We start from the raw sequence: 26,032 nt of genomic DNA, 5'->3' as shown, positions 1-26,032 counted from the left end.
AGCCATAGACCTTGCTAGACAACCCACTAAGCTACAATCCCAATACCACCACCAAAACCCCAAGACAAACACACCACAATTACAAAAACCCCATGCCACACCCTGGCCTGACCAAATACATAAAGATAAACACAAAATACTTTGACCAGGGCGTGACAGAACCCCCCTTTCTAAGGTGCGGACTCCCGAACGCACCTCAAAACAATAGGGAGGGTCCGGGTGGGCGTCTGTCCATGGTGGCGGCTCCGGCGCGGGGCGTGGACCCCACTCCTTTAATGTCTTAGTCCCCTCTCCCTTCGTCCCTGGATAGTCCACCCTGCCGCCGACCATGGCCTAGTAGTCTTCACCCAGAACCCCACTGGACTGAGGAGCAGATCGGGACTGAAGGACAGCTCGGGACCGAGGCAGCTCGGGACTAAGGGGAAGATCGGGAGTGAGAGAAAGCTCAGGAGTGAGAGAAAGCTCAGGAGTGAGAGGAAGCTCAGGAGTGAGAGGAAGCTCAGGAGTGAGAGGAAGCTCAGGAGTGAGAGGAAGCTCAGGCAGGTCGATAGATCTACCAGCTCCTGGCTGGCTGGTGGTTTCAGCAGATCCTGGCTGACTGGCAGATCCTGGCTGACTGGCAGATCCTGGCTGACTGGCAGATCTGGAAGAGTCTGGTTGACTGGCAGATCTGGAAGAGTCTGGTTGACTGGCAGATCTGGAAGAGTCAGGTTGACTGGCAGATCTGGAAGAGTCAGGTTGACTGGCAGATCTGGAAGAGTCTGGTTGACTGGCAGATCTGGAAGAGTCTGGTTGACTGGCAGATCTGGAAGAGTCTGGCTGACTGGCAGATCTGGAAGAGTCTGGCTGACTGGCAGATCTGGAAGTGCTGGGCAGACTGGTGGCGCTGGGCAGACTGACGACGCTGGGCAGACTGACGACACTGGGCAGACTGGCGGTGCTGGGCAGACTGGCGGTGCTGGGCAGACTGGCGGTGCTGGGCAGACTGGTGGCGCTGGGCAGACTGGTGGCGCTGGGCAGACTGACGATGCTGGGCAGACTGGCGACGCTGGGCAGACTGGCGACGCTGGGCAGACTGGCGGCACTGGCGGCGCTGGGCAGACTGGCGGCACTAGCTGCTCCATATAGGCTGACAGCTCTGTCGGCTTCTTACAGACTGACCGCTCTGGCGGCTCCGTGCTGACTGGCAGCTCCTTGCAGACTGACAGCTCCGTGCAGACTGACAGCTCCGTGCAGACTGACAGCTCCTTGCAGACTGGCAGCTCCTTGCAGACTGGCTGCTCTATGTAGACTGGCTGCTTCATGTAGACTGGCAGCTCGGGCTGCTTCATGTAGACTGACAGCTCTGGCTGCTCCATGCAGACTGACAGCTCCGTGCAGACTGACAGCTCCTTGCAGACTGGCAGCTCCTTGCAGACTGGCAGCTCCATGCAGACTGGCAGCTCCATGCAGACTGGCAGCTCCATGCAGACTGGCTGCTCTATGCAGACTGACATCTCTGGCTGCTTCATGCAGACTGACAGCTCTGGCTGCTCCATGTAGACTGGCTTCTCTGGCTACTCCATGCAGACTGACAGCTCTGACTGCTCCATGCAGACTGACAGCTCTGGCTGCTTCATGCAGACTGGCAGCTCGGGCTGCTTCATGTAGACTGGCAGCTCTGGCTGCTCCATGCGGACTGACAGCTCTGGCTGCTCCATGTAGACTGGCTGCTTCATGCAGACTGGCAGCTCGGGCTGCTTCATGTAGACTGACAGCTCTGGCTGCTTCATGCAGACTGGCAGCTCTGGCTGCGCTGAACAGGCGGGAGACTCCCGCAGCGCTGTGTCTCGGAGGAAGGCTCTGGCTGCGCTGAACAGGCGGGAGACTCCGGCAGCGCTGGAGATGAGGAAAGCTCTAACAGCGCTAGATAGGCGGGAGACTCCGGCAGCACAGGAGAGGAGAAAGGCTCCGACAGCGCTGGAGAGGCGAGGCGCACTGTAGGCCTGATGCGTGGTGCTGGTACTGGTGGTACTGGACCGAGGACACGCACAGGAAGCCTGGTGCGGGGAGCTGCTACCGGAGGGCTGGGGTGTGGAGGTGGTACTGGATAGACCGGACCGTGCAGGCGCACTGGAGCTCTTGAGCACCGAGCCTGCCCAACCTTACCTGGCTCGATGCCCACTCTAGCCCGGCCAATACGAGGAGCTGGAATATACCGAACCCCTCTGTGCACCCGCACTGGAGACACCGTGCGCTCCACAGCATAACACGGTGCCTGCCCGGTCTCTCCAGCCCCCCCTAAGCACAGGAGTTTGCGCAGGTCTCCTACCTGGCATAGCCATACTCCCTGTGAGCCCCCCAAGAAATTTTGGGGCTGACTCTCGGGCTTCCATCCGCTCTGCCGTGCTAGCTCCTCATAATGCCGCCTCTCTGCTTTTGCTGCCTCCAGCTCGGCTTTGGGGCTCCCTCTCAATAATCTCCAGGCTCATTCCAGGGTCCTTTACCGTCCAATTCCTCCTCCCATGTCCATTTCTCCAGGTGGTGCAACCTCTCCCACTGTAGCTGCTGCTGCTCCTGCTGCTGCTGCCTCTGTTGCCTCTTCTCCTGTTGCTCCTTTGGGCGGCTACACTCCCTGGTTTAGCCTGGGTCCTCTCCCGTCGAAGATCTCCTCCCATGACCAGAAATCCTTGTTGAGCATCTCCTTTTTCGGCTGCTCCTGCCTGTTGACACGCCGCTTGGTCCGTTGGTGGTGGGTGATTCTGTAACGGTTTTCATATAGTGGTGATGAAGGAGAGTCGGACCAAACTGCAGCGTGTCGATTGCGATCCATGTTTAATATAACAAAGAAACACGAACTTACAAAAAACAATAAACGAAACCGAAACAGCCTATCTGGTGCAAACTAACAAAGAGTACACATAGGACACTAAGGACAATCACCCACGACAAACTCAAAGAATATGGCTGCTAAATATGGTTCCCAATCAGAGACAACGATAAGCACCTGCCTCTGATTGAGAACCACTCCAGACAGCCATAGACCTTGCTAGACAACCCACTAAGCTACAATCGCAATACCACCACCAAAACCCCAAGACAAACACACCACAATTACAAAACCCCATGCCACACCCTGGCCTGACCAAATACATAAAGATAAACACAAAATACTTTGACCAGGGCGTGACACCCTCTCTCTATTTCTGTTTCTCACTCTCTCTCTTTCCATCTATCTCTTTCTATTTCTCTCTTTCACTCTCTTTATATTTTTCTTTCTCAATGTCTCTATCCCTCTCTCTCTATTTCCTTCTTTCTCTGTCTCCCTCTCCATCCCTCTCTCTCTATTTCCTTCTTTCTCTGTCTCCCTCTCCATCCCTCTTGCTCTATTTCCTTCTTTCTCTGTCTCCCTCTCCATCCCTCTCTCTCTATTTCCTTCTTTCTCTGTCTCCCTCTCCATCCCTCTCTCTCTATTTCCTTCTTTCTCTGTCTCCCTCTCCATCCCTCTCTCTCTATTTCCTTCTTTCTCTGTCTCCCTCTCCCTCTCTCTCTATTTCCTTCTTTCTCTGTCTCCCTCTCCATCCCTCTTGCTCTATTTCCTTCTTTCTCTGTCTCCCTCTCCATCCCTCTCTCTATTTCCTTCTTTCTCTGACTCCCTCTCATCCCTCTTGCTCTATTTCCTTCTTTCTCTGTCTCCCTCTCCATCCCTCTCTCTCTATTTCCTTCTTTCTCTGTCTCCCTCTCCATCCCTCTCTCTCTATTTCCTTCTTTCTCTGACACCCTCTCCATCCCTCTCTCTCTCTCCATTTCCTTCTTTTTCTCTGTCTCCCTCTCCATCCCTCTCTCTCTATTTCCTTCTTTCTCTGTCTCCCTCTCCATCCCTCTCTCTCTATTCCCTTCTTTCTCTGTCTCCCTCTCCATCCCTCTCTCTATTTCCTTCTTTCTCTGTCTCCCTCTCCATCCCTCTCTCTCTATTTCCTTCTTTCTCTGTCTCCCTCTCCATCCCTCTCTCTCTATTTCCTTCTTTCTCTGTCTCCCTCTCCATCCCTCTCTCTCTATTTCCTTCTTTCTCTGTCTCCCTCTCTCTCTATTTCCTTCTTTCTCTGTCTCCCTCTCTCTCTATTTCCTTCTTTCTCTGTCTCCCTCTCCATCCCTCTCTCTATTTCCTTCTTTCTCTGTCTCCCTCTCTCTCTATTTCCTTCTTTCTCTGTCTCCCTCTCTCTCTATTCCCTTCTTTCTCTGTCTCCCTCTCTCTCTATTTCCTTCTTTCTCTGTCTCCCTCTCCATCCCTCTCTCTCTATTTCCTTCTTTCTCTGACTCCCTCTCCATCCATCTCTCTATATCCTTCTTTCTCTGACTCTCTCTCCATCCCTGTCTCTATCTCCTTCTTTCTCTGTCTCCCTCTCCATCCCTCTCTCTATTTCCTTCTTTCTCTGTCTCCCTCTCTCTCTATTTCCTTCTTTCTCTGTCTCCCTCTCCATCCCTCTCTCTCTATTTCCTTCTTTCTCTGTCTCCCTCTCCATCCCTCTCTCTCTATTTCCTTCTTTCTCTGTCTCCCTCTCTCTCTATTTCCTTCTTTCTCTGTCTCCCTCTCCATCCCTCTCTCTCTATTTCCTTCTTTCTCTGTCTCCCTCTCCATCCCTCTCTCTCTATTTCCTTCTTTCTCTGTCTCCCTCTCCATCCCTCTCTCTCTATTTCCTTCTTTCTCTGTCTCCCTCTCCATCCCTCTCTCTCTATTTCCTTCTTTCTCTGTCTCCCTCTCCATCCCTCTCTCTCTATTTCCTTCTTTCTCTGTCTCTCCATCCCTCTCTCTCTATTTCCTTCTTTCTCTGTCTCCCGCTCCATCCCTCTCTCTCTATTTCCTTCTATCTCTGTCTCCCTCTCTCTCTATTTCCTTCTTTCTCTGTCTCCCTCTCCATCCCTCTCTCTCTATTTCCTTCTTTCTCTGACTCCCTCTCCATCCATCTCTCTATATCCTTCTTTCTCTGACTCTCTCTCCATCCCTGTCTCTATCTCCTTCTTTCTCTGTCTCCCTCTCCATCCCTCTCTCTATTTCCTTCTTTCTCTGTCTCCCTCTCCCTCTCTCTATTTCCTTCTTTCTCTGACTCTCTCTCCATCCCTCTCTCTATCTCCTTCTTTCTCTGTCTCCCTCTCCATCCCTCTCTCTCTCTATTTCCTTCTGTCTCTGTCTCCCTCTCTCTCTCTATTTCCTTCTTTCTCTGTCTCCCTCTCCATCCCTCTCTCTATTTCCTTCTTTCTCTGTCTCCTTCTCCATCCCTCTCTCTATTCCCTTCTTTCTCTGTCTCCCTCTCCATCCCTCTCTCTATTCCCTTCTTTCTCTGTCTCCCTCTCCATCCCTCTCCCTCGCAGCAGCAGCCTGTCTAGTTACAGTATAATATTTGCTTTCCCTTTCTTCCTTTTCCTCCTTCCTCTTTCTCTTTCCCTCTCTTTCTCTTTCCTTCTCTTTCTCTCTCTTTCTCTCTCTTTCCCTCTCTTTCTCTCTCTTTCTCTCTCTTTCCCTCTCTTTCTCTCTCTTTCTCTCTCTTTCTCTCTCTTTCTCTCTCTTTCCCTCTCTTTCTCTCTCTTTCCCTCTCTTTCCCTCTCTTTCTCTCTCTTTCCCTCTCTTTCCCTCTCTTTCCATCTCTTTCTCTCTCTTTCCCTCTCTTTCCCTCTCTTTCTCTCTCTTTCTCTCTCTTTCCCTCTCTTTCCCTCTCTTTCTCTCTCTTTCCCTCTCTTTCTCTCTCTTTCCCTCTCTTTCTCTCTCTTTCTCTCTCTTTCCCTCTCTTTCCCTCCCTTTTTTCTCTCTTTCTCTCTCTTTCCCTCCCTTTCCCTCTCTTTCTCTCTCTTTCCTCTCTCTTTCTCTCTCTTTCCCTCTCTTTCTCTCTCTTTCCCTCTCTTTCTCTCTCTTTCTCTCTCTTTCTCTCTCTTTTCCTCTCTTTCTCTCTCTTTCCCTTCTCTTTTTCCCTCTCTTTCTTTCTCTTCCTTTCCCTCACATCCTGGAGGTCTGGAGTACTGCTGCTTTTCTGTTCTACCTGTTCATTAATTGCACCCACGTGGTGTCCCAGGCAGTGACAAATTAGTATAATTTCAGCCCATTTCCTGTATTTTCACCACATTCAAAATCATTTCACTCAACATGTCCCCTCACAGCAGAGTAGCATGATGTCTTTGTGCCCAGTCAAGTGTATTATGTAAAGGAATTATACACTCACATGTGGTAGAAAAACACCTTATCCAAGAAGGCTACGCAATGTCTATGCTTCTGTGAATATAAGCAGACAGTATATAGTATATGCAATTTATCCAAAGTGATTTACATATCCATTGCCCCGGTGTGAATCAAACCCATGATCATTTGCACCATGCTCTACCAAATGAGCTACACAGGATCAGACATTTAATGTTAGGAGAGAATGGGGTTAAGTTGAGTCATTTTTTACATTCAGCATCACTTCTTAAAGGGAAATATAGTCTTCTTTCTAACAAAGATATCTACATATATTTCAGGCTGTTCTGTATCCCTGGAAATAATCAGAATGCATGTAAACATTACAGTTTTGAAAACCTAGCTTGTTGTAAAAAAGTTTTTTTTTGCACAACTTTAGCCTGGGTATGGGGTAGGTTGAGCCACGGGACAGGGAGAGTTAAGTCTACCTTTTTAAAACCATGTCTATCTTTCTTTCCCACAATTGAACACAAACACAAATACAATCGTTTTTTTGTCTTTCAATCATTTTATAACACTGGTTTAACACCTAACAAACAAAGTGCACATAAAACAAAAACCTTTAACATAGTCCAGGCCCTGTCCAGACCTCATATCCCAGCGATAATGCCTTGCATTACGCCTGGGAAGAAAACATTTACATTTTCGCAACTTGCCATTGGCTCAACTTATCCCATGGCCATTTGCTCAACTTATCCCATGGCCATTGGCTCAACTTATCCCATGGCCATTGGCTCAACTTATCCCATGGCCATTTGCTCAACTTATCCCATGGCCATTTGCTCAACTTATCCCATGGCCATTGGCTCAACTTATCCCATGGCCATTTGCTCAACTTATCCCATGGCCATTGGCTCAACTTATCCCATGGCCATTGGCTCAACTTATCCCATGGCCATTGGCCCAACTTATCCCATGGCCATTGGCTCAACTTATCCCATGGCCATTGGCTCAACTTATCCCATGGCCATTGGCCCAACTTATCCCATGGCCATTTGCTCAACTTATCCCATGGCCATTTGCTCAACTTATCCCATGGCCATTGGCTCAACTTATCCCATGGCCATTGGCTCAACTTATCCCATGGCCATTTGCTCAACTTATCCCATGGCCATTGGCTCAACTTATCCCATGGCCATTTGCTCAACTTATCCCATGGCCATTTGCTCAACTTATCCCATGGCCATTTGCTCAACTTATCCCATGGCCATTGGCTCAACTTATCCCATGGCCATTGGCTCAACTTATCCCATGGCCATTTGCTCAACTTATCCCATGGCCATTGGCCCAACTTAACCCATGGCCATTTGCTCAACTTATCCCATGGCCATTTGCTCAACTTATCCCATGGCCATTTGCCCAACTTATCCCATGGCATTTGCTCAACTTATCCCATGGCCATTTGCTCAACTTATCCCATGGCCATTTCCTCAACTTATCCCATGGCCATTTGCCCAACTTATCCCATGGCCATTTGCTCAACTTATCCCATGGCCATTGGCCCAACTTAACCCATGGCCATTTGCTCAACTTATCCCATGGCCATTTCCTCAACTTATCCCATGGCCATTTGCCCAACTTATCCCATGGCATTTGCTCAACTTATCCCATGGCCATTTGCTCAACTTATCCCATGGCCATTTGCTCAACTTATCCCATGGCCATTTGCCCAACTTATCCCATGGCCATTTGCTCAACTTATCCTAAGGCAATAATTGACTGTTAGCCCGTACGGCTACAAGGACGCACTTTCATGCTAGGTTTAGGACATCATATTAAAGCTTATAGAGACCCCAACTGATGTATCGAACAATCTTAAAAGTATCTACTTTGGTTTAGATACAACCATCATTAAACCTCGAACACAAAACATTTATTTGACTTTGTAAAAATCTGTGTTTTGGACCTAACTTGCTTACCACTTTTTCCATGTGGTTTGTTCCTTCACAGACTCCATGAAATGATGACCTCTTCGTAAATATTTGCTAAAATTGTACATTTTGTGTATTGTTTCCTACAAACAACGGGTGGCTCAACTTAACCTTTTGGCTCAACTTACCCCTTTGGCTCAACTTTCCCCTTTGGCTCAACTTTCCCCTTTGGCTCAACTTTCCCCTTTGGCTCAACTTTCCCCACTCTCCCCTATAAGGGATACTAATTATCTCCTCTCTGATATCCTACTGATCACCTCATCTTTTCTCATGACCACTCTAGGCTTTATTTCCCCCTCGCAAAGACAGTTGTGCTGTAAACTAACGCACCACAATATTCTAAATAACTGGACACTGCAGATTTGAATTTCACTTCTCTAGCTCACAGCTCAGGTGTCTACCTAGCTTATCTTAGATAGCTCAGAGCTCAGATGTCTACCTAGCTTACCTTAGATAGCTCAGAGCTCAGATGTCTACCTAGCTTACCTTAGATAGCTCACAGCTCAGATGTCTACCTAGCTTACCTTAGATAGCTCAGAGCTCAGATGTCTACCTAGCTTACCTTAGATAGCTCAGAGCTCAGATGTCTACCTAGCTTACCTTAGATAGCTCACAGCTCAGATGTCTACCTAGCTTACCTTAGATAGCTCATAGCTCAGGTGTCTACCTAGCTTACCTTAGATAGCTCACAGCTCAGATGTCTACCTAGCTTACCTTAGATAGCTCACAGCTCAGATGTCTACCTAGCTTACCTTAGATAGCTCACAGCTCAGATGTCTACCTAGCTTACCTTAGATAGTCACAGCTCAGATGTCTACCTAGCTTACCTTAGATAGCTCACAGCTCAGGTGTCTACCTAGCTTACCTTAGATAGCTCAGAGCTCAGGTGTCTACCTAGCTTACCTTAGATAGCTCAGAGCTCAGATGTCTACCTGGCTTACCTTAGATAGCTCACCTGGCACCCCTCACCAAGCTGTTCAGGGTAAGTTGCAATGATGTTACAGCACACTCTAGAGGGTTAAATCACACATACTGTACCTTCCTTGCCATCAGCCCTTATCTACTTACACCCATATCCCTGACACATACAGTATACCCACGTTGAGCCTGTTACCCAATCAGCAGACACCAGGAAATGGTGAGAGAGAGAAAGAGAGAGAGAAACCCCACAGAGCACAAGGACAGCAACCCAATTAGACCCAACCAAATCATGAGAAAACAAAAAGATAATTACTTGACACATTGGAAAGAATTACAAAAAAACAGAGCAAACTAGAATGCTATTTGGCCCTAAACTGAGAGTACACAGTGGCAGAACACCTGACCACTGTGACTGACCCAAACTTAAGGAAAGCTTTGACTATGTACAGACTCAGTGAGCAAAGCCTTGCTATTGAGAAAGGCCGCCGTAGGCAGACATGGCTCTCAAGAAAAGACAGGCTATGTGCACATTGTCCACAAAATGAGGTGGAGACAGAGCTGCACTTTCTAACCTCCTGCCCAATGTATGACACATATTTCCCTCATATTACACAGACCCACAAAGAATTCAAAACAAATCCAATTTTGATAAACTCCCATATCTATTGGGTGAAATACCACATTGTCCAATCACAGCAGCAATATGTGTGACCTGTTGCCACAAGAAAAGGGCAACCAGTGAAGAACAAACACCATTGTAAATACAACCCATATTTATGTTTATTTATTCTCCCTTTTGTACTTTAACCATTTGCACATCGTTACAACACTGTATATAGACATAATATGACATTTGAAATGTCTTTATTCTTTTTGAACTTCTGTGAGTGTAATGTTTACTGTTAATTTGTATTGTTTATTTCACTTTTGTTTATTATCGACGTCACTTTGCTTTAGCAAAGTTAACACATGTTTCCCATGCCAATAAAGCCCTTAAATTGAATTTAATTGAGAGAGAGATATGCTTTGTCGTATGTCTGTAACCCAGTAGCTGTGTGTGACATGATGTGACGTGTCTCGTTGTGCTATGTGTTATGACACAGTATATAGTGTTTGCTTCCTACGACTCTCAGTGCACGTCATGCCTTATCTCTGAGTGTTTAAGCTGTGTTTATTTATGCATGAATTGTGTCAGCTTCAGTAAAGATTATCATCTGAGCGTCACATTACCGTAGCTAGCTATATTCCTCCCTCTCTCCCTCGTGTGTGTGGACTCTAGTGCAGCGTGTTTGAATGAGGTTCAACATGTCTCATATTTTCGACTGCTTGTGTGTTGTGTGGAGAGCTGCGTTTCAGTCACTGCTGTCCATGGTGCTGAAAAATCTGATTCCTGCTTTTTTACTGTCTACATTAGACCTCCCACACATGTCAATGGCAGCATTTACACATGCAGCCCAATTCTGATATTTTGCCTATTTAAATTGGTAATAATACCAATAATTAGGCACAAGATCAGAATTGGGCTGCATTTGCCTATTTAAATTGGTAAAAATACCAATAATTAGGCAAAATATCAGAATTGGGCAGCATGTGTAAATGCTGCCATAGACATGTGTGGGAGGTCTAATGTAGACAGTAAAAAAGCAGCAATCAGATTTTTCAGCACCATGGACAGCGGTGACTGAAACACAGCTCTCCACACAACACACAAGTCACCACAAAAGTATCTATATATGGCTTGTGTAAAATACACCATACCTGAAATGCCAATCCGGGATTTGAACTCATGTCAACAAAGACACCTTATGCTATTTAGAGTGAAAGGGAGACACTTATTGGACAGGATTTTGTCACCAGTTAAATATCCATCGCTCTCTCAGTAGTGTGTGTAGACGGTAGACCTTGTTTGAAAAAAATGTACAACAACAACACCTTATGCTCTTTACTCCAGGACTGTCTTGCTACCATCTGTTGCATTTGTTTACACATCCGTAGGGTCTCACATATCCACTGGCAGATGCTGATCATATGACTCTGTGGTCAGTGTGATCATGCATGACATTATACATCTAACCACTGTGTTCCTCTTCCAGTCACTTCCCTTTTGGATGTACTCTCATCACTACCCCAGTCAGCCAGGTTAAAACCCCCAGAGAGGGATGCCCCTCTTGGGCACACTTTCCCTGGGGCTTGGAGTGATGGAGGAGGTGGTGGTTAGAATGATTGCAACAATACACGTGCCCCGACAGCACAGAGCAGTGCAGGTGTGCCTGTGTCATGCATGACTTGTCATGAATGGTTGTTTGTGCCGACCCCTTAGTGCCCACAAGTGTCATCTGCTGTGTGAGCAATGACATGTTCCTCTATAACTAACCACGGATGTATGTCGCAGTTCTTAGAAATATGCCGCTTGGACGCTCTGTAGAAAAGGAAAATAATTCCGTACAGTATCTCTCTCTCTCTCTCTCTCTCTCTCTCTCTCTCTCTCTCTCTCTCTCTCTATGTCTCTCTATGTCTGTCCAGTTTATCAGGATCCTATTAGCTACTGCACACATAGAAGCTACTGTTCCTGGTGTCCACATATCATCTACAAATACATGACAATGCACAGAACAGTTATAGACAACAACATACGATATTACATTCAGTTTTAAATAAAACATTAAGCAATAAGGCCCTAGGGTGTGTGGTATATGGCCAATATACCACGGCTAAGGGCCATTCTTAGACACAACACAATGACATGTTTTGTCATACCCGTGGTATATGGTCTGATATTCCACAACTGTCAGCCAATCAGCACTCAGGGCTCGAACCATGCAGTTTATAATGAATTATACATTGAATGTAAAAACCATTAAGAACATCTGCTCTTTCTATGACATAGGCTGACCAAGCAAGTGACAATACATATTTTACTATTTACACACTATTCATAGATACAGTACATATTCATATTCTTCTATACAGCACAGTTTAATGAGATATTTAGAAAGAGATATGTGTTATTATCTGCTTTTAAATCTGAACTTTTTACCTGAGTAACCTCTGGTGACAGAGCATTCCACCATGACATGACTCTATACATTACTGAGTAACCTCTGGTGACAGAGCATTCCACCATGACATGGCTCTATACATAACTGAGTAACCTCTGGTGACAGAGCATTCCACCATGACATGACTCTATACATAACTGAGTAACCTCTGGTGACAGAGCATTCCACCATGACATGACTCTATACATTACTGAGTAACCTCTGGTGACAGAGCATTCCACCATGACATGGCTCTATACATAACTGAGCGACACATTAAATCTGTTTCTGGTCTGGGGAGGGTAAAGAAACCCATAGTGGTGTGTCTGGTGGGGTATGGATGTCTGGTGGGGTATATAAGTCTGGTGGGGTATATATATCTGGTGGGGTATATATATCTGATGGGGTATATATATCTGATGGGGTATATGTCTGGTGGGGTATATATATCTGGTGGGGTATGGATGTCTGGTGGGGTATATATATCAGGTGGGGTATGGGTGTCTGGTGGGGTATGGGTGTCTGGTGGGGTATGTATGTCTGGTGGGGTATGGATGTCTGGTGGGGTATATATATCTGGTGGGGTATGGATGTCTGGTGGGGTATATATGTCTGGTGGGGTATGTATGTCTGGTGGGGTATGTATGTCTGGTGGGGTATGGGTGTCTGGTGGGGTATGTATGTCTGGTGGGGTATGGATGTCTGGTGGGGTATATATATCTGGTGGGGTATGGATGTCTGGTGGGGTATATATGTCTGGTGGGGTATGTATGTCTGGTGGGGTATGTATGTCTGGTGGGGTATGGATGTCTGGTGGGGTATGGATGTCTGGTGGGGTATGGATGTCTGTTGGGGTATATATGTCTGGTGGGGTATGTATGTCTGGTGGGGTATGGATGTCTGGTGGGGTATGTATGTCTGGTGGGGTATGTATGTCTGGTGGGGTATGTATGTCTGGTGGGGTATGGATGTCTGGTGGGGTATATATATCTGGTGGGGTATGGATGTCTGGTGGGGTATATATGTCTGGTGGGGTATGTATGTCTGGTGGGGTATGGATGTCTGGTGGGGTATATATATCTGGTGGGGTATGGATGTCTGGTGGGGTATATATGTCTGGTGGGGTATGGATGTCTGGTGGGGTATTTTTGGTGGGGTATATATATCAGTATGGATGTCTGGTGGGGTATGTATATCTGGTGGGGTATGGATGTCTGGTGGGGTATGGATGTCTGGTGGGGTATATATGTCAGGTGGGGTATGGGTGTCTGGTGGGGTATGGGTGTCTGGTGGGGTATGGATGTCTGGTGGGGTATGTATGTCTGGTGGGGTATGGATGTCTGGTGGGGTATGGATGTCTGTTGGGGTATATATGTCTGGTGGGGTATGTATGTCTGGTGGGGTATGTATGTCTGGTGGGGTATGGATGTCTGGTGGGGTATATATGTCTGGTGGGGTATGTATGTCTGGTGGGGTATGTATGTCTGGTGGGGTATGGATGTCTGGTGGGGTATTTCTGTTGGGGTATGTATGCCTGGTGGGTAAATATGTCTGGTGGGGTATATATGTCTGGTGGGGTATGGATGTCTGGTGGGGTATATATGTCTGGTGGGGTATATATGTCTGGTGGGGTATGGATGTCTGGTGGGGTATGTCTGTCTGGTGGGGTATGGATGTCTGGTGGGGTATGTATGTCTGGTGGGGTATGTATGTCTGGTGGGGGTATGCATGTCTGATGGGGTATATATGTCTGGTGGGGTATGTATGTCTGGTGGGGTATGTATGTCTGGTGGGGTATGGATGTCTGGTGGGGTATATATGTCTGGTGGGGTATGTATGTCTGGTGGGGTATGTATGGCTGGTGGGGTATGGATGTCTGGTGGGGTATGGATGTCTGGTGGGGTATGGCTGGTGGGGTATGTATGTCTGGTGGGGTATGGATGTCTGGTGGGGTATATATGTCTGGTGGGGTATGTCTGGTGGGGTATGGATGTCTGGTGGGGTATGGCTGGTGGGGTATGGATGTCTGGTGGGGTATGGCTGGTGGGGTATGTATGTCTGGTGGGGTATGGATGTCTGGTGGGGTATGTATGTCTGGAGGTGTATATATGTCTGGTGGGGTATGGATGTCTGGTGGGGTATGTCTGTCTGGTGGGGTATGGCTGGTGGGGTATGTATGTCTGGTGGGGTATATATGTCTGGTGGGGTATGGATGTCTGGTGGGGTATGTCTGTCTGGTGGGGTATGGCTGGTGGGGTATGTATGTCTGGTGGGGTATGGATGTCTGGTGGGGTATGGATGTCTGTTTGAATTGTATGTGAATAGATTATACAAGAGGTAAGACATTTTCAATACATAAATGTTTCTTAAAAAGACAAGAAGAGAAGTAGTCAATTTGTCCTCAACCATGAAAGACTATCATGCATGTGGTTGATGTTAGTTCTGGATGTGCAGTTAGAGCAAGGCTGCTGCTTTTGAGCTTTTGAGCTTTTGAGCCAGCTGCAGCTTTGTTAGGTCTTTCTTTGCTGCACCTGACCACTGTTTCCCGGGTGCCGATGACGTGGATGTCGATTAAGGCAGCCCCCTCACCTCTCTGATTCAGAGGGTTTGGGTTAAATGCAGAAGACACATTTCAGTTTAGTACATTCAGTTGTACAACTGACTAGGTATCTCCCTTCCCCATGTTACCTGACAGTAATCAAGATGGGATCAAGATCAGAGCATGAACAACAACTACAGTTTCTGTGTCAATGCTCAACATCTCTTTATAACCGACATGCCTCTTCACGCCCCCCCCCCTCGATCTATGTCTCTCTCTTTCTCTCTCCTCTCTCCCCACACCCCTCTCTCTATTGCTCTCTCTCTTTCTCTCTCATCCCCTCTCCCTCTAATGAGCCAGACTGTAGTCTCTCCATGGTTGTGATATAAAGTGCTGCCTGAGAGCTCTTCTCTTGATTTAAAGGCCCTGCTGGTCAGTCAGTTAAACCCACACCACCCACCTCCTACTATCTGCCTCCTCTCCCTCTCCTCTCCTCCTCTCCATCTCCACCTCTCCACTCCTCCACTCTCGTCTCATCATCGCACAGTACTGCATCTGCACTCCTCTGTCTTAGAGGTGCTTAACTGGGACTTGTTCTTTCTCTCTCGTTCTCTCTTTCTTCCCCCTCCCTCGCTCTCTCTCTCCGAGGAGAGTATCACACACCTAGTATAAATCCCATCTGTGCTATCCACCACTTGGATTGGAGGTTAAACAGCCAACAGTATGAGCTCAGTTTATTTTCCTGGGGATTATGAACAAAGGACCGGACAAAGGGAACAACTGTACTTGGAGAGACAGAAAAAGATTCAGTTGAAAACTAAAGGGATAGACAATGAAGAGAGGGAACAATAGCTGGTTTTGAGCATATGATAGTACACATGCACAGGTGCCGAGCACAAAGTTAAAAGCTTGGAAACGAACAGCCTGGAAACAAACCAGGGCGCATGGGTGGCGCAGTGGTCTAAGGCAGTGCATCTTGGCGCTAGAGGCGTCACTACAGACCCTGGTTCGTTTCCAGGCTGTATCACATCCGGCCGTGATTGGGAGTCCCATTGGGTGGCACACAATTGGCCTCGTGTCGTTAGGGTTTGGCCAGGGTAGGCCATTATTGTAAATAAAAATTTGTTCTTAACTGACTTGCAAATCTAATTTTATTGATCACATACACCTGGTTAGCAGATGTTATTGTGAGTGTAGTGAAATGCTTGTGCTTCTAGTTCCGACAGCAGTGCAGCAGTATCTAACAGGTAATATCTAACAATTCCACAAACAAACCTAATACACACAATCTAGTAAATGAATGGGATGAGAATATATAAGTATAAATATATGGATGAGCAGTGACAGAGCGGCTAAGATGCAATAGATAGTGAAGAATAGATAGTGAAGGATACAGTATATAGTATATACATATGAGATGAGAAATGCGAGGTATGTAAACATTCTTAAAGTGGCATTATTAAAGTGACTCGTGTTCGTTCCATCTATTAAAGTGGCCAATGATATCAAGTCTGTAGGTAGGCAGCCGCCTCTCTGTGCTAGTGGTGGCTGTTTAACAATCGGATGGCCTTGAGGTAGAAGCTGTTTTTCAATCTCTCTGTCCCAGCTTTGATGCACCTGTACTGACCTCGCCTTCTGGTTGGAAGTGGGGTGAACAGACAGTGGCTCGGGTGGTTATTGTCCTTGATGATCTTTTTTGCCTTCCTGTGACATCGGGTGTTGTAGGTGTCTTGGAGGGCAGGTAGTTTGCCTCGGTGATGCGTTGTGCAGACCACACCACCCTCTGAGAGCCCTGTGGTTGTGGGCGGTGCAGTTGCCGTACCAGGCTGTGATACAGCCTGAAAGGATGCTCTCAATTGTGCATCTGTAAAAGATAGTGAGGGTTTTCGGTGACAAACCACATTTCTTCAGCCTCCAGAGGTTGAAGAGGCACTGTTGTGCCTTCTTCACCACACTGTCTGTGTGGGTGGACCATTTCAGTTTGTCGGTGATATGTACACAGAGGAACTTAAAACTTTCCACCTTCTCCACTGCTGTCCCATCGATGTGGATAGGGGTGTGCTCCCTTCGCTGTTTCCTGAAGTCCACGATCATCTCTTTTGTTTTGATGACATTGAGCGAGAGGTTATTGTCCTGACACCACACTCCAAGGGCCCTCACCTCCTCCCTGTAGGCCGTCTCGTCGTTGTTGGTGATGAAGCCTACCACTGTAGTGCCGTCTGCAAACTTGATGATTGAGTTGGAGGAGTGCATGGCCATGCAGTCATGATAGATCAGGGAGTACAGGAAAGGGCTGAGAACGCACCCTTGTGGGGCCCCAGTGTTGAAGATCATCGGAGTGGAGATGTTGTTTCCTACCTTCACCACCTGGGGGCGGCCCGTCAGGAAGTCCAGGACCAAGCTGGACAGGGCAGGATCGAGACCCAGGGTCTCAAGCTTAATGATGAGTTTGGAGGGTACTATGGTGTTGAATGCTGAGCTGTAGTCAATGAACAGCATTCTTACATTCTTACAGGTATTCCTCTTGCTTTGGTTTCTTATGGACAACCAAGTAGAATAAGACAAAAAATAATGGAAGAAAAACAGAAGGATGTATTGCCTAGTTAAATAAAGGCCAAATACATTTTATTTTAAATGAAAAGCTATTTAACAAAACCATTTTCCTTCATTTCCCACCACCGCCTGTGTGACATCATACACCAAGGCAGCAGCTGTGCTCTGTCATTCCATTGTCAAGGCCACACATGGCTACAGTGGGACTACTTTTGGGACCAGGTGGTAGAATATGTAGGGGTGACAGGGCTTTGACCTCTCTCTCTCTCTCTCTCTCTCTCTTTCTCTCTCTCTCTGCTCTCTCTCTCTGGTCTCTCTCTCTCTCTCTCTCTCTCTCTCTGCTCTCTCTCTCTGGTCTCTCTCTCTCTGCTCTCTCTCTCTCTCTCTCTCTCTCTCTGCTCTCTCTCTCTCTCTGCTCTCTCTCTCTCTGGTCTCTCTCTCTGCTCTCTCTCTCTGGTCTCTCTCTCTCTCTGCTCTCTCTCTCTGGTCTCTCTCTCTCTGCCCTCTCTCTCTCTCTCTCTCTGATCTCTCTATACTGTATATCCCCCCTCCTTCCTCTGCTCTCTATGGAAGAGTAAACACAGTACACACACCTCCATAGTCACCTGCCCCCTCCTGTTTATCTCTCTTTCCCTAGTTACATTAGAAGTTTACTGGAGGTGCTGGTCTGACAGTTACTGACATACTGTTGTACCGCTTATCCCCTCAGAGAGAGATAGGCTGCATTCCAAATGGCACCATATTTCCTTTACAGTGTACTACTTTAGGCCAGAGGGTGCCATTTGGGATATCCCATAGAGAATGAGACAAAAGGCAGTATTAGCATGGGCAGCGCCATTGAGGGATCCCACTATATTAATGTTGTCAAGTGAGTGGGACTTCCAACTTCATTGGCTGATCCCTCCTGGTGACCCTGTTGGAGTCATGTCCAACCGGGTCATCAGGATGGATCAGTCAAGTGGAGTGGTGCTCATGCTGTCACAGATGCTATTATGGCACAGTATGATAAGCCCTCTATCTATAGCTATGGGACACACACAGAGGTATTCTAGGAACACACCTACATCAGCCTGAAATATTTTCTAAGCTACACAAGCAATGTTGTTGCAGTACTGCTATACTGCCACATGGTGGTATCCATGTAACAAGTAACGGATACAAAACCTGGCCTAGGTATAGTCACCACATACCTGACTGGTGACATCATCTAGCTTCAGGGGATGCATACTGAATCAGTTTGTGTCATTCTGTTAGGACACCCAATCAGACCTGAACGATGTGTGATTCAAAGCAGGTATCACTCTTGTTAGACACGATTTGTCACCAATTTGTTGTTGCCATGAAAAAGTTTACCTGTAAGTTGGGATTTAGGGAGTCAGACTCATGTCCTTGTGAAGCATGTGGGCCTGATAGATTGTATTATTAGCTGTAATTATGCAGATTGCAGCCCTGAGAATTATTATTAAACACACACCACAACACACACACACACAGACACACACACACACACACACACACACACACACACACACACACACACACACACACACACACACACACACACACACACACACACACACACACACACACACACACACACACACACAGACACACACACAAACACTTCATTAATACTGATCATAATTAGGGTAAACATATTCAGCAGGTGCGGCACTCAGTTTCAAGGGTTGCAAATGAGGAAGGATGGAGCTCTCTCTCTCTTGGTGGAGGTTGTGTATAGCTGATTCAGTAGCACCAGGTGGTTACCCTATATAAAGTGTTGAGAGGAAGTTCTCACTTTCTGTCTTCTCACTTTCGGAGCATCTGTTGTGTTAGCAAATTCAACAGTTTCTGAAAAGTGTGTCCTCTTCAGAACTTTATTTGAATTTGTCCAACTATTGGAAAAAGTGAAGCATTTCCAATCCAAGTTGTCTTTGGTTCCTTTTTCAGCATTTGCTTTGGTTTCCTATGGACAACCAAGTAGACTAAGACAAAAAAGAATGGAAGAAAAACAGAAGGATGTATTATCCCCCTTGTGTCCGCCTGCTAAGATTACTTTCTCTGCAACCATGAAAAGTATCAGTATTCCCTATCCTCTATCCCCTGTCCCATATCCTCTATCCTCTGTCCCCTATCCTCTATCCCCTATCCTCTATCCCCTGTCCCCTATCCTCTGTCCCCTATCCTCTATCCCCTGTCCCATATCCTCTATCCTCTGTATCCTATCCTCTATCCTCTATCCCCTATCCTCTATCCTCTATCCTCTGTCCTCTATCCTCTATCCTCTTTCCCCTATCCCCTATCCTCTGTCCCCTATCCTCTATCCTCTATCCCCTATCCTCTATCCCCTGTCCCATATCCTCTATCCTCTGCCCCCTATCCTCTATCCCCTATCCTCTATCCTCTTTCCCCTATCCCCTATCCTCTGTCCCCTATCCTATATCCCCTATCCTCTTTCCCCTATCCCCATCCTCTATTCCCATTCTCTATCCTCTATCCCCTATCCTCTATCCCTATCCTCTATCCCCTATCCTCTATCCTCTGTCCCCTATCCTCTATCCTCTATCCCCTATCCTCTATCCCATATCCTCTACCCCCATCCTCTATCCTTTATTCCCTATCCTCTATTCCCTATCCTCTATCCTCTATCCCCTATCCCTATCCTCTATCCCCTATCCCCTATCCTCTATCCCCCATCCTCTATCCCCTAACCTCTATTCCCTATCCTCTAACCTCTATCCTCTATACCCTAGCCCCTATCCTCTATCCCGCTTCCTCTATCCTCTATCCCCTAACCTCTATTCCCTATCATCTATCCTCTATCCCCTAGCCCCTATCCTCTATCCCCTATCCTCTATTCCCTGTCCCCTATCCCCTATTCTCTATTCCCTGATCTCTATCCCCTATCCTATATCCCCTATCACCTGTCCCCGAACCCCTATCCTCTATTCCCTGCCCTCTATCCTCTATTCCCTATCCTCTATCCCCTATCCTCTATTCCCTATCCTCTATCCTCTACCCCCTATCACCTGTCCCAGAACCCCTATCCTCTATTCCCTATCACCTGTCCCCGAACCCCTGTCCTCTATTCCCTGTCCCCTATCCCCTATTCTCTATTCCCTGTCCTCTATCCTCTATCCCCTATCACCTGTCCCTGAACCCCTGTCCTCTATTCCCTGTCCTCTATCCCCTATCCTCTATCCCCTATCCTCTATCCTCTATCCCCTATCCTCTATCCCCTATCCCCTTTCCTCTCACTGCGACCCAATGAGATCAGCTCAGCCTCAGCAGCAGCGCCACTGTTGGGCTTTTCTTCCTCTCCGGCTGTGAAAGAACACCATGGCGGTCCAAAGAGGATGTCGTCCAAACGCCACCGTGACAACAGAACAGAGCTTGACTGAGCATCAGCCTTGGATCCCAAGAACTGAATGGGGAGCATTGAGCTGAGCTTTTAGCCTGTTTGGTTCTTTAGTCCCGGACCCACTGAGAAGCACTGAGCACAGACCACTGAGCCAGAACCTTTAAGTTCTTTAGTCCTGGACCCACTGAGAAGCACTGAGCACAGACCACTGAGCCAGAACCTTTACGTTCTTTAGTCCTGGACGCACTGAGAAGCACTGAGCACAGACCACTGAGCCAGAACCTTTACGTTCTTTAGTCCTGGACCCACTGAGAAGCACTGAGCACAGACCACTGAGCCAGAACCTTTAAGCACAGACACTGCAGCATTGAACATCACAGAGCAGCACAGAATATATATCCTGGGCTCTGCTGTGTAGTGTTTATCAGCAGTCAGAGATGTATGCCCACATGTTCTCTGTACCCCCTTAACCCTCAAGCTCTCCCAGTCATTCTCTCTGCTGTGATAGCTCTCTGGTGAGGGAATGAATGGGTTTTTATGAGCCTGGTGAGCATGGACTGACTTCTGTGGACAGCTCTCCACTTAGTGCCAAGCTCTGTGTTTGTGTGTGTGTCTGTGTGTGTGTGCTGCGTGATGCACATGTTATCCTTCCCATCCTTCGTGGCATTCCCCCATTTCCCTAACGTTTAGCTGGGGCTGCAGATGGTCTGGAAATTAGAGCGCCAGCTCGGAGGATAGGAGAAAAATAGGAGACAAAAGAGATGTTTTTATTTCCTTCCCTTGGAAGCTGCAGCGTGGGGAAGTGAGGAGGGAGTCATTAAATGGCTCTGTGGTTGGCTGCTGAGAAGCCATCAGGCCCGCCAGCCAACACAACTACTGCTCCCCTCGATGGGGACCATCGGACCGTTGGACCACACCACTAGGTTCTGATTTCCCATCTCTATAGGACCGAACCTATACTCTCCACCCAGAGAGAGAGAGAGAGAGAGAAAGAAAGAGAAAGAGAGAACCAGAGAGAGGGAGAAATAAAGAGGGAGAGAACTAGAGAGAGGGAGAGAACTAGAAAGAGGAGAGAACTAGAGAGAGGGAGAGAACTAGAAAGAGGGAGAAATAAAGAGGGAGAGAACTAGAGAGAGGGAGAGAACTAGAAAGAGGAGAGAACTAGAGAGAGGGAGAGAACTAGAAAGAGGAGAGAACTAAATATAGGGATAACTAGAGAGAGGGAGAGAACTAGAGAGAGGGAGAGAACTAGAGAAAGGGAGAGAACTAAATATAGGGATAACTAGAGAGAGGGAGAGAACTAGAGAGAGGGAGAGAACTACTAAAGAGAGGGATAACTAGAGAGAGGGAGAGAACTAAAGAGAGGGAGAGAACTAGAGAGAGGGAGAGAACTAGAGAGAGGGAGAGAACTAGAGAGAGGGAGATAACTAGAGAGAGGGAGAGAACTAGAGAGAGGGAGAGAACTAGAGAGAGGGAGAGAACTAGAGAGAGGGAGAGAACTAGAGAGAGGAGAGAACTAGAGAGAGAAAGAGAACTAGAGAGAGAAGAGAACTAGAGAGAGGGAGAGAACTAGAGAGAACTAGAGAGAGGAGAGAACTAGAGAGAGGGAGAGAACTAGAGAGAGGGAGAGAACTAGAGAGAGAAAGAGAACTAGAGAGAGGGAGAGAACTAGAGAGAGAGAGAACTAGAGAGAGGGAGAGAACTAGAGAGAGAAAGAGAACTAGAGAGAGGGAGAGAACTAGAGAGAGAAAGAGAACTAGAGAGAGGAGAGAACTAGAGAGAGAGAGAACTAGAGAGAGGGAGAGAACTAGAGAGAGGGAGAGAACTAGAGAGAGAAAGAGAACTAGAGAGAGGGAGAGAGAGAGGGAGAGAACTAGAGAGAGGGAGAGAACTAGAGAGAGAAAGAGAACTAGAGAGAGAAAGAGAACTAGAGAGAGGGAGAGAACTAGAGAGAGGGAGAGAACTAGAGAGAGAAAGAGAACTAGAGAGAGAAAGAGAACTAGAGAGAGAAAGAGAACTAGAGAGAGGGAGAGAACTAGAGAGAGGGAGAGAACTAGAGAGAGGGAGAGAACTAGAGAGAGGGAGAGAACTAGAGAGAGGGAGAGAACTAGAGAGAGAAAGAGAACTAGAGAGAGAAGAGAACTAGAGAGAGGGAGAGAACTAGAGAGAGGGAGAGAACTAGAGAGAGAAAGAGAACTAGAGAGAGGGAGAGAACTAGAGAGAGGGAGAGAACTAGAGAGAGGGAGAGAACTAGAGAGAGGGAGAGAACTAGAGAGAGAAAGAGAACTAGAGAGAGGGAGAGAACTAGAGAGAGGAGAAAGAGAACTAGAGGGAGAAAGAGAACTAGAGAGAGGGAGAAAGAGGGGAGAGAACTAGAGAGAGGGAGAGAACTAGAGAGAGAAAGAGAACTAGAGAGAGGGAGAAAGAGGGGGAGAGAACTAGAGAGAGGGAGAAAGAGGGGAGAAAGAGGGGAGAGAACTAGAGAGAGGGAGAGAACTAGAGAGAGAAAGAGAACTAGAGAGAGGGAGAAAGAGGGGGAGAGAACTAGAGAGAGGGAGAGAACTAGAGAGAGAAAGAGAACTAGAGAGAGGGAGAGAACTAGAAAGAGAACTAGAGAGAGGGAGAAAGAGGGGGAGAGAGAACTAGAGAGAGGGAGAGAACTAGAGAGAGAGGAGAAAGAGAGGGAGAGAACTAGAGAGAGGGAGAGAACTAGAGAGAGAAAGAGAACTAGAGAGGGAGAGAACTAGAGAGAGGAGAACTAGAGAGAGGGAGAGAACTAGAGAGAGAAAGAGAACTAGAGAGAGAAAGAGAACTAGAGAGAGAAAGAGAACTAGAGAGAGGGAGAGAACTAGAGAGAGGGAGAGAACTAGAGAGAGGGAGAGAACTAGAGAGAGGGAGAGAACTAGAGAGAGGGAGAGAACTAGAGAGAGAAAGAGAACTAGAGAGAGGGAGAAAGAGAACTAGAGAGAGAAAGAGAACTAGAGAGAGGGAGAGAACTAGAGAGAGGGAGAAAGAGAACTAGAGAGAGGGAGAGAACTAGAGAGAGGGAGAGAACTAGAGAGAGAAAGAGAACTAGAGAGTGGGAGAGAACTAGAGAGAGGGAGAAAGAGGGGGAGAAAAATAACATGAACAAAGACCAGCCTGAAAAGCTGTATATCTCCCTTTCCCTCTCCTCCATTCACTGCCCATCAGTGTCTGTCTGTCCAGTGGATTGAAAGAGAGAGATGAAGCCCCACATCCCCAGCTTATTTTCACCCAAAATAGGCTCTTCCTCTGCAATGCTCTCTGGCTCCACTGATTCGCTGTGTGGAGCCTGTTCATTTGCATAGACCCTCTCCCTCCTGCTCCGTGGCTGGCTGTTGAAGCTCCCCCCTCCTTCCTCCCTCTCTCTCCCTCTCTCATCCTCTCTCTCCTCCTCTTGCGCTCGCTGAAGCCGTTGCTGCCTGTTTCTCAGCCTGTGAGTGTGTGAGAGAGAGGTGTGTGTGGCTCCGTATACAGAGCAGCCACTCTCTCTCAGTGCTGCCGCGTCGTTGCCTCTCTTCTGGGTACTGCAGAGAGAGTAGAGGGAACCTCTAGGAGCGAGGCTTGGCACACCTCGCAGGTACAACCATTCCCGCGCCACCCTCTCGACAGCTGCTGCCCACCACCACAAGCAAATTTGAAAGCTTTACTTCGGATGCACTCAGATTCCTCTAGACATCCTCTGAAAACAGGAAGGAGAACAGGGAGGGAAAACTTGGAAGGAGGGAACATTCCATTTGCTTTGATTAAGGAGATGTTGAAATTGTGCCTGTGAGGTTTTTTTCCCTCAAAATCTGAGGCTGATATGCAATGTGGATTTTCGGGAGTTTTATAATTTTTTGAGAGGAGAAAATTATACATTTGATTCTGTGAGCTCTTCCTCGCAGAATAAGAAGTGAGAGAAAAGGAGAGAGAGAACGCGAGCGAGGAAGTGTGATAGGGGAATTGGAGCAGTGTGAGATTTCTCAGATGCTGTTTGAGGAGTGTGTCCTAATTTCTTGAGTGCATATTTTTTCCTCCTCTCTTTTTCTCCACAATGAATGATCGTACTTCTTCCATGGTTACCTTTGTACCCTTGTGGATTTCCTAACCCACCGGAAAAAGTGCAAGAAGGCACTCTTTTCTTTTCCCTAAATTTGTCCGTGATTAGCTCTTTTCTGCTGTGGATTCTCTGTGGATTTGTTGGTTGGTCGACAGTGTGAGTGTCTTGGGTTTTGTGAGTGGCGAGAGAGCATTGTGTTGGCAGGGTACTAAGGGGACTATGGGCCATTGGGCTCATCACTAAGGTCCCAAACCTTTATCCTCAACTCGCCTTGCTGGCCTCTCGGGGAACCATGTTGGAAAGTTGGAGGACAAAGCTTGCCCCCACCCCTGGCCCCTCGAGGCCCAGGCAGGAGCACCTCTGCTGGGGCTTGACCTCGTCTATCTCCCCTGTCTCCCCTGTCTGCCTGGTTCTCTGGATGACTGCTCTGGCCCTGGGGTGTGTGGCTGGATCTGGGCCTCACTCGGGGCCACCAGGGGGAGGCACAGAAGCAGTGGAGGGCCACCACCACATTCACCTCAACCATGGGGGCAAGCGTCACCATTCCGTGCCTATCGCCATCCATAGACCGCCTGCCGCCTTGCTACGGGCAGGCCACAGTAAGTATCCTTTCTACTCTGACCACCTCGGCTCTATCTGACAGTTTCTATAAACCAATTAGCAGAGGCTTTTCTTCAAAGCCATTTACAGTAGTGTGTACAGTAGTGTGTCCATACATTTTCCTATGGGTGGCCCCAGCTGGAATCAAACCCATGATCCTGGTGGTACAAGCACCATGCTCTACTAACTGAGTCACAGAGGACCACAATGTATGCCACATGCCGTCACCATCTTCCTACGCTCTGTGGGGCAAGTTTTATTTTGGGCCCCTGTGGCCTCTTTCTACTTCTTACAGTCCAATTACTGGGATGAACTAGTTGTCTTTTGGAGAAGTATTTTATTTATATTTGTCTATTGGAGACATTTTATTTTAATTTGCAGCAAAACATTTACATTTTACAGCTACCAGACGCTGTTATCCAGAGTGACTTACATTAGCAATCAGGGTTAAATGCCTTGTTCAAGGGCACATTGGCCGATTTTTGGACTCCCAACGCTCTTAACTGCTAAGCTACCTGCCGCAATACAATAATGATATTTGCCTTGAACCATTACTGTAGCCTTCCTCCTATATCCATCTCTCCCCAATTTGTCCCCTGGCTAGACCCTCTCTCTCTCTCCCTCTCTCTCTGTCTCTCGCTCTCTCTCTCTCTCTCTCTCTCTCTCTCTCTCTCTCTCTCTGTCTCTCTCTATGTCTCTCTCTATGTCTCTCTCTCTCTCTCTCTCTCTCTCTCTCTCTCTCTCTCTTCTCTCTTTTGTCTGGCTCAGCATAGTTCCCTCCCTCCCTCCCTCCCTCCCTCCCTCCCTCCCTCCCTCCCTCC

General features: G+C 47.5%; 1 protein-coding gene across 27 annotated transcripts in view; it reads left to right on the top strand.

The window, feature by feature from the left end:
* The window catches only part of nrxn1a (neurexin 1a), a 616,431-nt gene that overhangs the window by 341,516 nt on the left and 248,883 nt on the right, over positions 1–26,032 (top strand). For 2 of the 27 annotated variants that reach the window (XM_024388249.2, XM_024388248.2), the window contains exon 1: positions 23,966–25,210. The exons of 23 other annotated variants lie outside the window; for them this stretch is intronic. In XM_024388249.2, coding sequence (XP_024244017.1) covers positions 24,904–25,210 — 307 coding nt within the window. In that variant the 5' untranslated portion in view covers positions 23,966–24,903. Of the gene's footprint in view, positions 1–23,965; positions 25,211–26,032 lie in introns of those variants that run through there. 2 more of the 27 variants (XM_024388251.2, XM_024388250.2) reach the window with 1 other exon arrangement.

This window comes from Oncorhynchus tshawytscha, linkage group LG25 (assembly GCF_018296145.1).
Source record: "Oncorhynchus tshawytscha isolate Ot180627B linkage group LG25, Otsh_v2.0, whole genome shotgun sequence".
In the NCBI taxonomy this organism is placed as follows: domain Eukaryota; kingdom Metazoa; phylum Chordata; class Actinopteri; order Salmoniformes; family Salmonidae; genus Oncorhynchus; species Oncorhynchus tshawytscha.
The sequence above is the reverse complement of the archived record's forward strand: the minus strand, read 5'-3'. Positions and strand labels throughout refer to the sequence as shown.